We start from the raw sequence: 13600 nt of genomic DNA, 5'->3' as shown, positions 1-13600 counted from the left end.
ATAATCCTGATCTCTGACAGAATGCGGCTTATTTTTCACTATGACTGAGTTATTTACTCTATTCTGAAGTCTTTTTTTTGGAAAAAAAAAAAAAGTTTGTTGTAGTTTTCCACTCTTATTTTAGCTGCTAAATGAATTTGAAGCTTTTTCTCACTTTCAAATCCAACTATAATGAAATCAAAGCATAAGTATACAAATAAAACATCTTCAAAATTATTATTTATATTTTAAGCTCTGCAGAACTTCCTCATACATTCTGAGATGCAAGTCCAGTTCCATAGGTCTTTTATCTCACATGCCAAAAAGGAGAACTTTCTGCCTTTCTATGGTGAAAGAAAGGCTTCAATTTTTTGCCTTGCTTATAAATCTCTAAATTCTAAAATTGTAAATTCTAAATTTAATTTCTGGCATGATTTCTGGTATAATTTATTCACATAAAGCAACTAAATTTAGTTTATATTTTGTAAATAAGATTCCATGCATTTCTGTTGTGATTTTATTGTCATAATGCCAGAGTCATAGAATAGAACTCTTGTGCTGTTACTGTGCAAATACTGAACAAATTAGCAATCTCTGCCCCCCTGGAGGTTACCAGGCAAGGACAAGACTAGTAAAATACATTAACAGATGCAGAACAGACAGAGAGTAAAGTACAAAGAGACAATGAAGTAACATTGTAAGCATGATAGTCTTTGTATATCATCCCAACCAGTGTCTATATCTAAGTATTTCTCTGAAAGAGAAGAATGAAGTAATTTCTGGTCTACTCAATTAAGCCATTGGAACCAGGTTATTATGAAAAATTAGAAAAAATGGAAAACTTCTCCTGAGTTATTTGAAGAGCTCAAAAAACATTGATGGATAAGTAAGGACATAAACCAACATATGATGAAGTACAGTTTTCTTAATGTGGTGTAACAAACAGGAAATACATTGTTAAAGTATGAATAAAATTAAAATTGATTAATCTAACTGAATGTTTATTTAGAGGGGAGGAGGAAATTTCCATTGTACTATTTTGTTTTAGTAAGAAAACTCATCATGTGGGTGACTCAGAAGGAACTCAGAAAGCTCATAAATACAAACATGTAATTCCTTACTATTGAGTAAGGAAGCCTGTTACTGAAGTCAAAGGCACGGACATATTCTCCTCTCTTTCTTATTCAGTACAGAAAGAGCTCTCCCACTTTACTGCCCTGAACACTGAGTTGGCTCTCCTGCTTCAATATCCTTTAGTTGATTAATACAAATATGCTTTTGAAGGTTACTGGTACTTCTTGTCACAAGTAAAGTACTATTTTTGTTGTCCCTAAAATAGAGGCTACGTCTGTTAGGGAAAAATGAATGTCTGACTACTGCAGACCAGTTCACTACGTGCTAATGCACCAGCCTGCAGAACCTGCCTTCCATGGGCAATCTTCAGTCTTTTTTCATTTTTGCATTTGTACAGATGGTTAGAAGTACAATTGCCCTTCAGTCTCTTAGCAGTTGTCAAAATTAACAAAGGATGGAGTTATTAATTAATAACAGTAACATGTAGATGCCTAAATTAAGGCCCCATTAGATTTGACACCGTGCATGTGTGGCATAAGAAGATCATGCAAAAACACAGCGGGAAAGAGCAGAAGGCAAGGAAAAACAAATCATTCCCAGCTACTATAAATGCAAGTTTCAGTCTATGCATGGATTAGCCAGTGCTGAACTTGCTGTACACACCACATGGACATGAATTCAGCAACAGCAACAGCCATAGTGGATTTGCAGATTTTTATAGGGCAGCATGGGACAGAGCATGAAGGTGGTTGAAAAAAAAATGGACTTTTCAGCAATCGAAGCTGGCATTAAGGACAGAGCAGAAATTAAAAGCTGTGGGTTTGCTAAAACCATCCAGGAGATGAGATTGTAGGAGAATGGGACAAGGGAAGATGTGGAAGTACTGGGAACTCGTAAGAAGTCCAAAATCATGCTGGATTACAGACAAGAAGTAAGTGCACAAGAAAGAAAAGACTCAAGTTATAAAGGAAGTGATGGAATCACAAAGAAAACAGAAGAAGAGGTGAGAGATATGAATGCTTAGAGTTATTGTGCTCTTTTGGAAACCAAGAAAACACCATAGATAAGAGGAACAAACAAGGGATGACTATTTACAGAATAGCTGCACAGTTTGAGACTCGTGATTAGATGGAGATAGAAGGAATATTGGAGAGATGAGAGAAAAGAACAGTAACGCTGATTTTCAGAGATATTCACCAATTTTAACAACGGTTCCAGTTTTCCTATTGGATCTTTCAATGAAATACTCACCAAGAAGAATTTACTTTACAGACCAGGGGAAAAAAGTGAAACATTGATATAATTGAGTTCAAAGAGATCTATTTCCTTAGTTATTCTTGTATAGATTTGAAATACACTGTTTACCTTTTAGAATCCATAACCATTGCCAGCATCATAGAAACTTTTAGGGTTTACCGATTTACCACTGTTTTTATCATGTGAATGTTTGAAATCACACTGATGCTTTCCTCAATAGTGAAGACTTGAAATGCTGCTTTTCTTATTCATAATTTAAAATGACAGCATCCCATGCACTTTGCTTGAAACATTTACTTTTACTTTTTGCTATTTAGGATCACGGCAGTTGGTTTTCACTACTTCCTCAATGCAACAGGTACTTCCCAGTTGCTATTGGACACGAAATGAGTACACAGAAGCTTGGTAAGTTCAGAAGAGAAAAAAGAGCAAGTTTTATTTGAACATCTGGTATTTATAGAATTCCAAAGGCGACCGTGGATTGGAGGATGGAATTACTACTTCTCTAACCACACTGGTCAAACTAACAGTCTATCAATTCTCCCCTCCCAAAAAGAAGAATGTAAAACAATTATTATTTACATGAACAGTGGGTGAGAACTCTAGTAGAAATATGTAAACATTATCAGAAAGCTAAAGAAGTTTTATGAGAACTTTAAAACTTTCAAAAGAACTATAAAAGAAAACTTAACACTTTTAAAACTCAGGGCAACACTTCCCAAAACTAGTCAAAAGGAGAGATACTGGATGTGCCATAGCAGAAAACTATGAAATATTCAATAATGAAAATCTCACAACTTTTATCAGACCTCCTAAGCCACGATTCACTTTTCATTTAACAAATATAAAAGACGACCTAGAGGTGTCCTAATTATTGGGCAAAATGGATCTTGGAGGGACCAGGACTCAAGTCCCTCTCTGCTGTTCATGTTCAGATGGAAACTGCATGAGTATTATTTGCATAAAGTGTGGACTACAGCCTAAAAGAATAAAGTTGTGTATATGTAGGCAGGAAACAGTACTTCTTTGAGAGCAGGTTTGTTTACGTTATAGCTTCTCAGTTCGCATTTCATAAAACGACCTTTGATCTTCTCAGCTTCTGCTAGGTGAACTCTCTCGCCAGCTCCAGCAGCTTATCGTGGCTGTCAGGAAAGGTGTTAGCAAACAGTGAGCATACCCTACATACATGCAATTACAAACAAATGAGCAAATCTTACACTCCTCATCTCCAACTGGGAACCACATCTACAGTTGCAGTCTAAATATAATCAAGCTAGTATTCACATTAAAAAACCCAACCAACCTCTTCTTTCCAAAGCAGAGAATACCTTCTGTGCTGATTTTAAGATGTGTATGAAACTGTACAAATGGCAAGCATATTTTTTTCATAATTTTAAACTGACTTTTTTAATAACAAAACTAATTTAAAGAAATGTACAAAGTTGCAAGTTACACCCAACAGAGACTTATAAAACACTCAGTTCACACCTCTGTGTCTCAAGTTTATCAGTGGTTAGGATGATATAATACTACTGAATTACACCTGATTTTAGGCCCATAATATTTTAAGTGGAGCTTCAAAAATACAAACAAATAGTACCAAAAGCTGCCATTAAAACTGTCATGATAAAAAGCACTAATAATTTCAGCCTGCAGGGAAAAACCTTTACAAAGAAGGAAGAGTAGTGTGGATCTGCTCTAAGTTTTTAACATAAGTTTGGGAATATGGGGATGGCTCCTCCAAATAACGTCCAGTAGGAAGAACACACAGTCCTCCTTGGAAGTCAACTGACTATCTAGAAAAAATAGACCAAGGTCAAAGCTATGGAAAGAGTATGTCTTAAGGAAGGCTGGTAAATATAAGGTTTATTGTGTAAATTCCATGTTTCACAAGGTACAGCTGGCCAAAGGGAAGATACACAGCTAGATCATAAACTGCCCTCCAAAGGCAGGAAAATTAGGGTGTGAGGGTTTGGCTGATGCAAAGAATGTACAGGCAGAAAAGCAATTCTGAAAAAATGTTAAAGAAATACAGAATTATCTAAGAAACTTCCATTTTGGAAGAAGCTAAAAACCATATACAAAGACCTGCAAAAGAACAGGACAGCACTAACATTGGACAGAGCAGAGCTCCTGAAATAACTATAAAAACTGTCTATGATCTTTATCAGAAAAGATGAGGGTCACTGATGCTACAGACAAGGAAAAAAATATGAAGAAAAATCTAAAAGTACATGGGAAAAAGTGAAGTTAAATGGTTATAAAAAATATTAAGAGATGATTATGACTAGAAAGACTGAGGGGAGAGGAGATGTTGTTAGTAAGATTGAAAATGCATGGTCAGAATGGCAATTTAATTGCATCCATCAGTTATCAGCAACAGCCCATCTCCCCAAAACTCCAGCAAAAGGTACAGTATATAACCACCTATCTAATGGCTGCATTCAGTTTTAACAGCAGGTGAAATATGAGGTATAGCTTCCATATTGGTTTTTTTTCACATGTATAAACAACATCTCTGATAACCTGTATCCTGCTAAAAGCACCAGCACCGAAATATTGTGATCACCACCACAATGACGGGGAGCCACATCTACAGCTAGTGGATAGTGAAGGGCTAGTGAAGAAAGCAGGCCCTATGGAAATGTCACCCAGACAGCTACTGGGCTAGAAGTGCTTTTGCTTTTCTGTTTCATGAGTAAAACACAGGTTATGTGAGTGAATATACATTACTGCTTCAAACATGGACTTAAAATGAAGGTTTCACGAAACATTTCAGAAAACATTTCTTTTGTTTTCAAAAAAATGAACTAAGAACTGGGAGGGCTGGTGTGAGTGCATATGTATTACTGCTATATGTGTATTTTCTATTAAATATAACTATCAGAGGTAAATGAATTATAAGTTTTGCTAAGAATTTCTTGTTGTTTGATGAATCACAGTTAACACTCATTCAATTATTTATGTTATAATGCTATCTGATGACCAAAAACTGCTTGTCCAGTTCACTAATACATATGCCCTTACCAAAGATTTCCCAGATAGTTTAAGAAAACAAATTCCAACCTACAGAGTGTTTGCTGAATTGGTTTCACAGTTAATTTATGAGACACTTGTGTTTTGTGACTGGTCATTTAAATAATATAATATTGTCTTCACTACCTGGCTGAAAGACTGCGGGACTAGAACTTCTTAACTTAAATAAGAAGCAACAAAGGTGAAACAAGTACTGCTGTAAGAGCATATGTAATTCAGCTGAACTAGAAACACTTCTCTACTATGAAATAAAACACTGCATCACAACAATAATTTATCCCATTAATTAAAAGTGGGAAAATAATTAGGATTCAAGCAACCAATTTTGTTGTGAGCTCCAGCAAGAAGGCTTTCAGCTATAAAAAACAGCTTTAATGAATATACAATATTATTTAATCAAATTGTGTATATTTTTTGCTATTGATTTTAAAAAGAGTACCTACCTCACATAATTTACAGGCTGAATGCCCAGTGATCCAGGTATGCAATTTGTATCCATGATTCTCTGAACCCAGTTTCTAAAACCTGCCAGTCATCATTTAAACAAGTAAAATGGGCAGCTGCATTACAGAAGTGATTTTTCACAAAAAACCTAATAGCATCTGAACAAATATGAATAATATCCGAAATACCATTTTAGCAGTTAGTAGGGCTTGAAAATGTGTCTGAAATGTATTTGCTCCTAGCTGGTTTGTGATGCTTCATCCTGTAGACCCTGAGCAGAAGCAGTATGCTGGTGTCTTGCCTTGAAGCAGCTTGTGAGGATGATGGTAATCCATTCTTTGGTGGCTGGCAATGGGCTACTCCTTCAAAAGAAGATCTTTCTGGTCAGCTTGCAAAATTGGGCTTGTCAATGCATGGTTGAGATAGTTCTCAGTATGCTCCTTTCTCTTTAGCAGTACATGCAAGAAGTGCTGGTGCTCTAATGAAGCAATTTCCTCCCTTGAGCTGCAAGCCATGAGCCTTGCTACCTTGACTAGCCTTATGTAATGCTCTTTGAAAAAATCACTTGAAATTCCTGTATCCCCAGTAATAAGAAAACCTTAAAAAGATACAGAAGTAACCAAAATTCCCCTTGAAGAACAAGGTGTTTCAGAGATAAGAAATAGTTTGAATTCTTCGAAGTTAGGAGGGAAAAAATCCAGGACGTGGTTGAGGCTTAACACTAGGCATGTGTTGAAGCACTAACTATAGCTAGGTAGCTTGGGTTTTTTAAAGGTATACAATCTTTTTTTACATATTAATCAGTATCTTCCACTAGCAATCAACTATCCTGGTTTCATGCATATTAACTGAAGTACATCTTAACATGGTATGTGCATTTCCAATGATGGCATGCCAAACTCAACACAGAGATAATAATAATAAAAAAAAACATTAGGTCTGTTAATAGGAAAACCAAAACCCATTCTCTTTCCTCAGCCTTAGACAGAAATCAATGAAGTGATCAGGGTGCTGGAGCACTCAGCAAATCCAAATGCAACATTAAGGATTGCTTTATACTGCAAACTTCAAAAGGAAAGGGGTGGAAATAGGAGCCACCCAATCACTGGCTGGACCGTAGGTGAGATTTAGAAACACTGTTAATAGGTAACAGTTGGAGAACTAGGAATTCTTTTAATTGTTTCAATTTTCAGGGAAAAAAAAGTCTCCAAACTTCAACGCTGTGCAGTTCTGCAATAAAACATACATAACCCATGAGTGACCACAGGTGTTCTGTTAGTTGGGAAAATGTACAGAGTTTATGATACATAGTGTGCTTCCTTAATTTGCAGAGAAGATGACTATAATTCTTTTGGAACATTAAAATGCTCCCTTTTCTTTAGTAGTACATGAACGAAGCACTGGTGTGCTAATGAAGTAATTTCCTCCCCTGAGCTGCAAGCCATGAGCCTTGCTACCTTGACTAGCCTTATGTAATGCTCTTTGAAAAAATCACCATTGTATTTGTATCACAAGTATTTCCACTTGTGCAATGAAGCTGGCACATTGTATCAGTTCAAAAAAGCATACAACTGCAGTTTTGAAGACAAGGATTTTTCTCTAGGAGCTTAATATGGAGGAAGGAATACTCCTTTCTCATTAAGTTATTTTTTCATTTACATAGCCCCTTTTATGCTGTTTGAAAGTTGCAGGAGATCATAACCAGGATAGAGGCATAACTTATATCTCCCATACACCAGAGAAAATGGTACACATTATTTTTTCCTGTACAGCTTGGAAAGTGTTTTATTCTCTAATAGTAGATTATATCTTTGGAGAAAAAGGGAAACTACTTTTCCAGTTTCCAATGCCAGGTTCAAGAAGGGGAGCTGTGTTTCAATTGTCTCATAAGCAGGAAAAAAGACTGAGCCATCAGAACTTGGCCAATGTTTCAGGAAGAAGAGTGAATAGGACTCCTTAGAACAGAAGAACTGAAAAAAAAAAAAAAAAACAAGTGAAAAAGTAAATGTGAAAGCAAAATTGCAAGGTGAGGCACAGAGATAGGGCTCCTACCATCTCGGACAGCACAGCAACCACAGCGTTTTATGTAGTCCCTCAAAAAATATGTGAAAATAGGGCAAGGAGTTGACAGCAAGGAAACACAATCTGAGTCATCCATATTATTGCCAGAAAGTTGTCCTCTAATCAAACTACTAAGTGTATTTATGTAATTTTCTTCTTCATGGTCAGACCAAGATAATGGTAAGGTGAGGAACCTTTCTAAGGAGAAAAAAGGTGAAAACATCATAAAAAGTCATAAAAACAAAATGCTTTTTAGCACAGCAGTTGTGGTAAAAACATATCCAGATAGAGACAATACTGTAAGGTTATCTTGAGTAACAACTGATATGATTTTAGAGATTTGCATCATTGTTTTGACTTACTCCAGAAAAATCACCTGTGGTGTAAAGAACACTACTGTAATGTAGATGACCCTACAGCCACTGAATAGTATTCAGTTATACTGGAGGGTATTTGAAGTTGTTTTTTTCTATTATTACTAAAACCTCTTCAAAGACACAACATTCTTAGCGCTTTAGGAAACAAACTGTCCCTTCATTGTACTCCTACAATACCTTGCTCAATAGGGATCAAGAACTTGAATAAGTTTTTAAGGCCCAATAATACAAATAGTTACAATAGCACATCACATCCAAGCAATATTTTTAAAAGTACTGCTTGTATCTATAGCTAAGAAGGATTGCAACATTCAACTGAGTCGCACATGAACCTTCAAATTCCTTGTAACACAGAAAAATCTCTTCCTGCTTTTATTTTATTTATTCTTTTCACATGGTCTTAAACAGGTAAATCTATCCATATATATTTAAGAAAGATAATGATCTCTTGTATGTCTTCCTAAGAAAGAATTGGAATACAGTAGTATGCATCCTACTACATACAAAACTCAATGCATGTCAATTTTCAGCAGCTAATATAAAGAAAAAAAATATATGTAGCTTTTCAAATATCTTTTTACTTTTTTTTTTTTTGGTATGACAGGTATTCTAAATGGCACGACAAAAAGCAGAATTATTGATCATTTCATCAATGCCTAATAAAATATATTCTAATTCTTGTATTAACAATCCTGCAAAACTATCATTAGAAGCATTAAAGGGCCATATATCTAGAAATGGACCAAGTTTAATAAAGAGTAAGCAAAGCCTTGTCTTCTGCCCCAAGCAGAATCAGGTACCACACAAACTAGTTTCCATGTTTTTGTTGTTTTGGTTTTGGTTTTTCATTTTTCTGTTTGTGGGTCTTTGGTGGTGACTTGGGCTTTTTGTTTGCTTCATTGATTGATTGATTGATTATTCCCTACCTTCCTAAGATTTAAACCAGATCGTTAGTTTTTCAAGCATAAACTTCACGACAATTCTGAGAGAAATAGAAAATGGAAAGGAAAAGAAAGGGAACTATAAGAAAGTAACAGGAAAAAAAGAAATTGAATGAAATGGAATGAAATGGAATGAAATGGAAATATTGAGGTAAATCTCAGGATGGCTGTAATATGATATTTTCTGACCAAAAAGCTGCAAACATAACCCACTCATGCTAGGATGGTGACCACAATACTTGCTGTATTTTAATTCAGAATTCACTCATAATTTGTGCTTACTGATCTTTATTCATGTTTAAATCCCCTAATATCAGCAGAGAGCTGACTCTACTGTAAAGCACATTTCAAAGTCAAACAAAGTGCCTCTTTGAAAGACCTGTAAGTGAAAAGATTGAAAGTTTTATCTAATGAAATTCTTTAGTATTAAGGGAAATGATGTTATACTATGTCATTCTTAACAGAATCTCATACTAATATTTCTATTACTTATACTTTCTAAGAAGGGCATTTGGTAAAATTAGGCTAGAAAATCTGCTTTCACATACATTCTTATTCTTGCATTTGACTAATTAAATTTTAAAAAAGGTTAAAAATCAATCAACCATTTTTTTCATAAAATACAAGGTATCTAATTAAAACCAGTACTTTATAACCTAATTTCTCTAATACTTCTAGTTATACCTATTACAATGCTACTGAGAAGTTGTGTATGTTCTTCACAATTAACAATATTTTTATTTACAACATAAAATGTTTTTCAGTAATTGTTGTATATTAATCCAGTTTTCTATTATACAAAGTAAATTCTAGTAGGCAGAAAATACTTTTTTCTGTGTCGGTTTAATGATGAAAGCCTTAATAATTTGTCAAGTGCAATTAGTAACTTGATTTCTTAAGCAAAAATACCCAAGATGAAACTACTCTTGAGTTGTTTGTACATTAAATCAGTTTTATTACCAAAAGAGTACAAGTCCAACCATGTTTTATTGTTATGACTCTGAAAAAAAGTATATTTTTACGTCCTCTTATCCTTGCAATGATTGCTACCCCATCATACAGCAATTGTTTTAAAGATATATCAAGGAAAGTATGGGCAATTTCTGGCTAGCTAGTCAAACTGCAGGGTTTACATCCAAGATATTACTGCTGATCGATTTATCTTTTGATTAGAATTCCAAAAACATGTGCAAACAATATTGTTAAAAACTGCACTTTTGAAATACCATTGAACTAATGAGGCAGATCAAGAGACCACCGTTATATTCCTAATGCTTCCCTTTTCTTGATCCTCTTCAATAGGGTTTCAAAGAGCCTAATTTTAAATAAAGGGTTCTATATTTTTTGCTCACTCTTAATCAAATAGGAAATCAATGAACAGTCATGCCCTGGACTGTTCTAATTTGGATAGCTGGTCTGAAACGATGCTGTTTTCTGTATAAATGAAGCAAAAAAAAATCTCCCCAAAATAAAGGATGCTGTCAATTCAAGAGGAGATGTAGATCTACCCTGCTTGTTTTATGGTGATCTAAACATTCTGACCAACATCTGTCCCCGATTTTTTAATTCAGAGGCTGTTTTGGATTTGAAGATGATGCAAGAGAAAGCTCTGAATTTCTACTTCTGTCATACCACTGATAGTGCCTTTTGCACTGAGCTATTAGGAACTATCATCATTTACAAATGCTTAACCCTGAGAAGTGCTGTGGCTCTTTTGAAAAGAAACAGTGAAGAAGATCATGATTAATAGCATCACAATAAAATATTTAAACACAAATGACTAATTATATCAAACCAGACTCTCAGGCAACATTTGAAAATAGTACACTTTCAGTTACTAAAACCACTAGACATCTTGGTAAAATGTTTAGCAATGTTTTCTATGCAAAAAAATAAACTTCCAACTGTTTTTCAGGGAGGACATTGCATACAGAATTATTTGCCAGTAACAAGCAAAAACATAGAGGAAGCTGTAGGCCAAACATCATCCTGCTGGCATAGATGAAAGATTACTCATTTTAAAAATGCAAACCTGTTTGAATACTGCTGTATCTCATAGTATGAGAAAGAAAGAGCTTATTGATACTTCTTATGAGTTAGCTTATGTTTGTGGTTAGATTAAGATATGTTTGTGTCTGATCATAAGTTTTTTACTTCTAGCAAGAGTTTTCCAACAAAGTTTCTAAAAAAGGTCAGAACATACATACAGCTACTTAAAATGGGTTATGAGTAAAGAGGCACAAGCTAAGATTTTGAGATTCACTTTGCCTTGTAGCTAGAAGGGACAAGAATGCATCCCATGAGAATCCTGAACCCAAAGGACAATTACCTCTTAGGCAACAGCTGATCTGATCAGAAAGGAATCATTTAGTCAACCACAACACTGGCTGGGCTAACCTCACATGTATGCTACGTTTTTTCCCCTGATAGACAGATGATGGTTCCTTAAGAAGTTTTATGAGTCCAATCTAAATACTAATTGAGGTATCAGAGCATTTGTATCATAATCCTCATTACTACTACAGAGGAAACAATTTAAGTAGCTGACACTCATTTGTAATACTATTACCAAAATCTCACAAAAATCAAAGTTAGTGAATTGGTGAACAGGGAGAACAGAAAAATCCTAAAGCTATTAAAGACAAGGAAGATAAAAATAAATTATTTTCTCAAACTTTTCACTGAGTCAAGGGCCACTAAGATCATTAGAGAGATGGAGTACCTTGCTTATGAGGAAAAGCTAAGAGAATTGGGATTGTTCACCCTGGAGAAGTGTTTGGGGTGATCTAACTGTGACCTTCCAGTACCTGAAGGAAGCCTACAAGAAAGATTGAGAGGATCTATTTATAAGGGCCTGTAGTGATAAGGGGAACTACTTAAAACTTAGAGTAGGTTTACATTACGTACATGGAAGAAATTGTTTACTGTGAAGGTGCTGAGGCACTGGAACAGGTCTCTAAAGAAACTGTGGATGCCCCATTTCCTGGAAATGGTAAAGGTCAGGTTGGATGAAGCTTTGAGCAACCTGGTCTGGTGAAAGGTGCTCCTGTCCACAGCAGCAGGGCTGGAACTAGATGATCTCTAATGTCCTTCCCAACTCAAGCCTCTCTATGATTCGATGTAACAATTCTAATGGTTTTAATGAGTGTTCAACCACAGACAGCATTTAACCCAAGTAATTTTCCCAAATCAAGATGAATAAGTCTATTACCATAGTACTGAAGTCTGGTTGTCTGCTGTGTTCATTAAATATACGTTGGAGACACCCTGTTTTACCCAAATATTTCCCTGAATCAAATATGACTTAACAAGCTGTGAATAAGCTGTTACCACAATTACTCTGCAATGTGCATTCCAAGAGGGAAAAGCATGACAATCCCCACGATGATCACTGGTAGTTACAGTAAGAAATAAACACTTGGCAGTCTGCCACAAACTGGTAATTGTTTATGTGAACATCTTTGATTTATAGAAAACAGGAGAGCTATCTTAGTCTAGTTTAATATTGGTTCTTACTGTGGCTTGTCTGTTAGGAGTGAGAGGATGGGGTGAAATTTGGCCTTTAAGTGAAACTTAGGGCAAAAATCTACCTGAAGATTTTGAAGTGAGGGTTTTGTGTACAATCTTGTGTTGTTTATGATTTCTTTCTTTGTTGATTATTTTTTGTGTGCAGTTTGTTTTTTGGTTGTTTGTTTTGTTTTGTTTTTTCCCTAAGTTACGCACATTGGTTATAACAGATTCTTAATTTTCTAATAATTTGTTCACTTCTTGTATCTCTCCTCATTTATTTATCCGCTCTATTCACGAGTCTTGTCAGCTGTAAGAATCCAAACTCTGAGTGCATTCTTGCACATAGTTAAGCCTGCATGGAGTAATTGATGTGGAGTTTGATAAACTTCTGAAATTTACATTTAAAAGGAGATGACTTTACAGCCATGGACAACACTCTCAATCTTTTAGGTCCACATCCATACAGCAAAATAGAGAGATTGTATATGCCTTAAATAGTATTTCTGAAATTTGTCAAGCTATAAGCTCATACAATATTGAGATCATACATTTTAGTATCTTCTCAAAATATAAAACAGTTGAAATATTTCTGTGAAGATATTATGCAAAATTAAATATTTAATTTCACATAGTATCTTTGGAACATTTCAATATTTAATAACTATTCAGTTGAAAGGGTCTGCTTGTATTAGTAATGGCAATGTAGTAACTGGATCAAAAATTCCACACATAAACTGAGATGGCATAATCCTATACGCACAACATATATTTCACATAATAATGTGAAATAATAATAATAATTCAGTCTATTTTGAAGTACATATTATAATTAGCTAGATTCATAAGAGTCTGCCTAAGGCTTTCTGAAGTTACACCTACAGTATTTAGGGTAACACAGCATAGTAAAAATTGTATCTACAG

The 13600-nt window shown here is 35.0% G+C and overlaps 1 protein-coding gene across 1 annotated transcript in view; it reads right to left on the bottom strand.

The window, feature by feature from the left end:
* FOXP2 (forkhead box P2) overlaps nt 1–13600 on the bottom strand; it is a 403901-nt gene that overhangs the window by 148021 nt on the left and 242280 nt on the right. The window contains exon 7 of the mRNA XM_053977653.1: nt 1–63. This exon is cut by the window's left edge and continues 39 nt beyond it. Within this exon, the coding sequence (XP_053833628.1) occupies nt 1–63 (63 nt within the window). The remainder of the gene's footprint in view (nt 64–13600) is intronic.

Source organism: Vidua macroura, chromosome 5 (assembly GCF_024509145.1).
Source record: "Vidua macroura isolate BioBank_ID:100142 chromosome 5, ASM2450914v1, whole genome shotgun sequence".
Taxonomy (NCBI): domain Eukaryota; kingdom Metazoa; phylum Chordata; class Aves; order Passeriformes; family Viduidae; genus Vidua; species Vidua macroura.
Note: the sequence above shows the minus strand (reverse complement) of the source record. Positions and strands in the feature narration are given on the sequence as shown.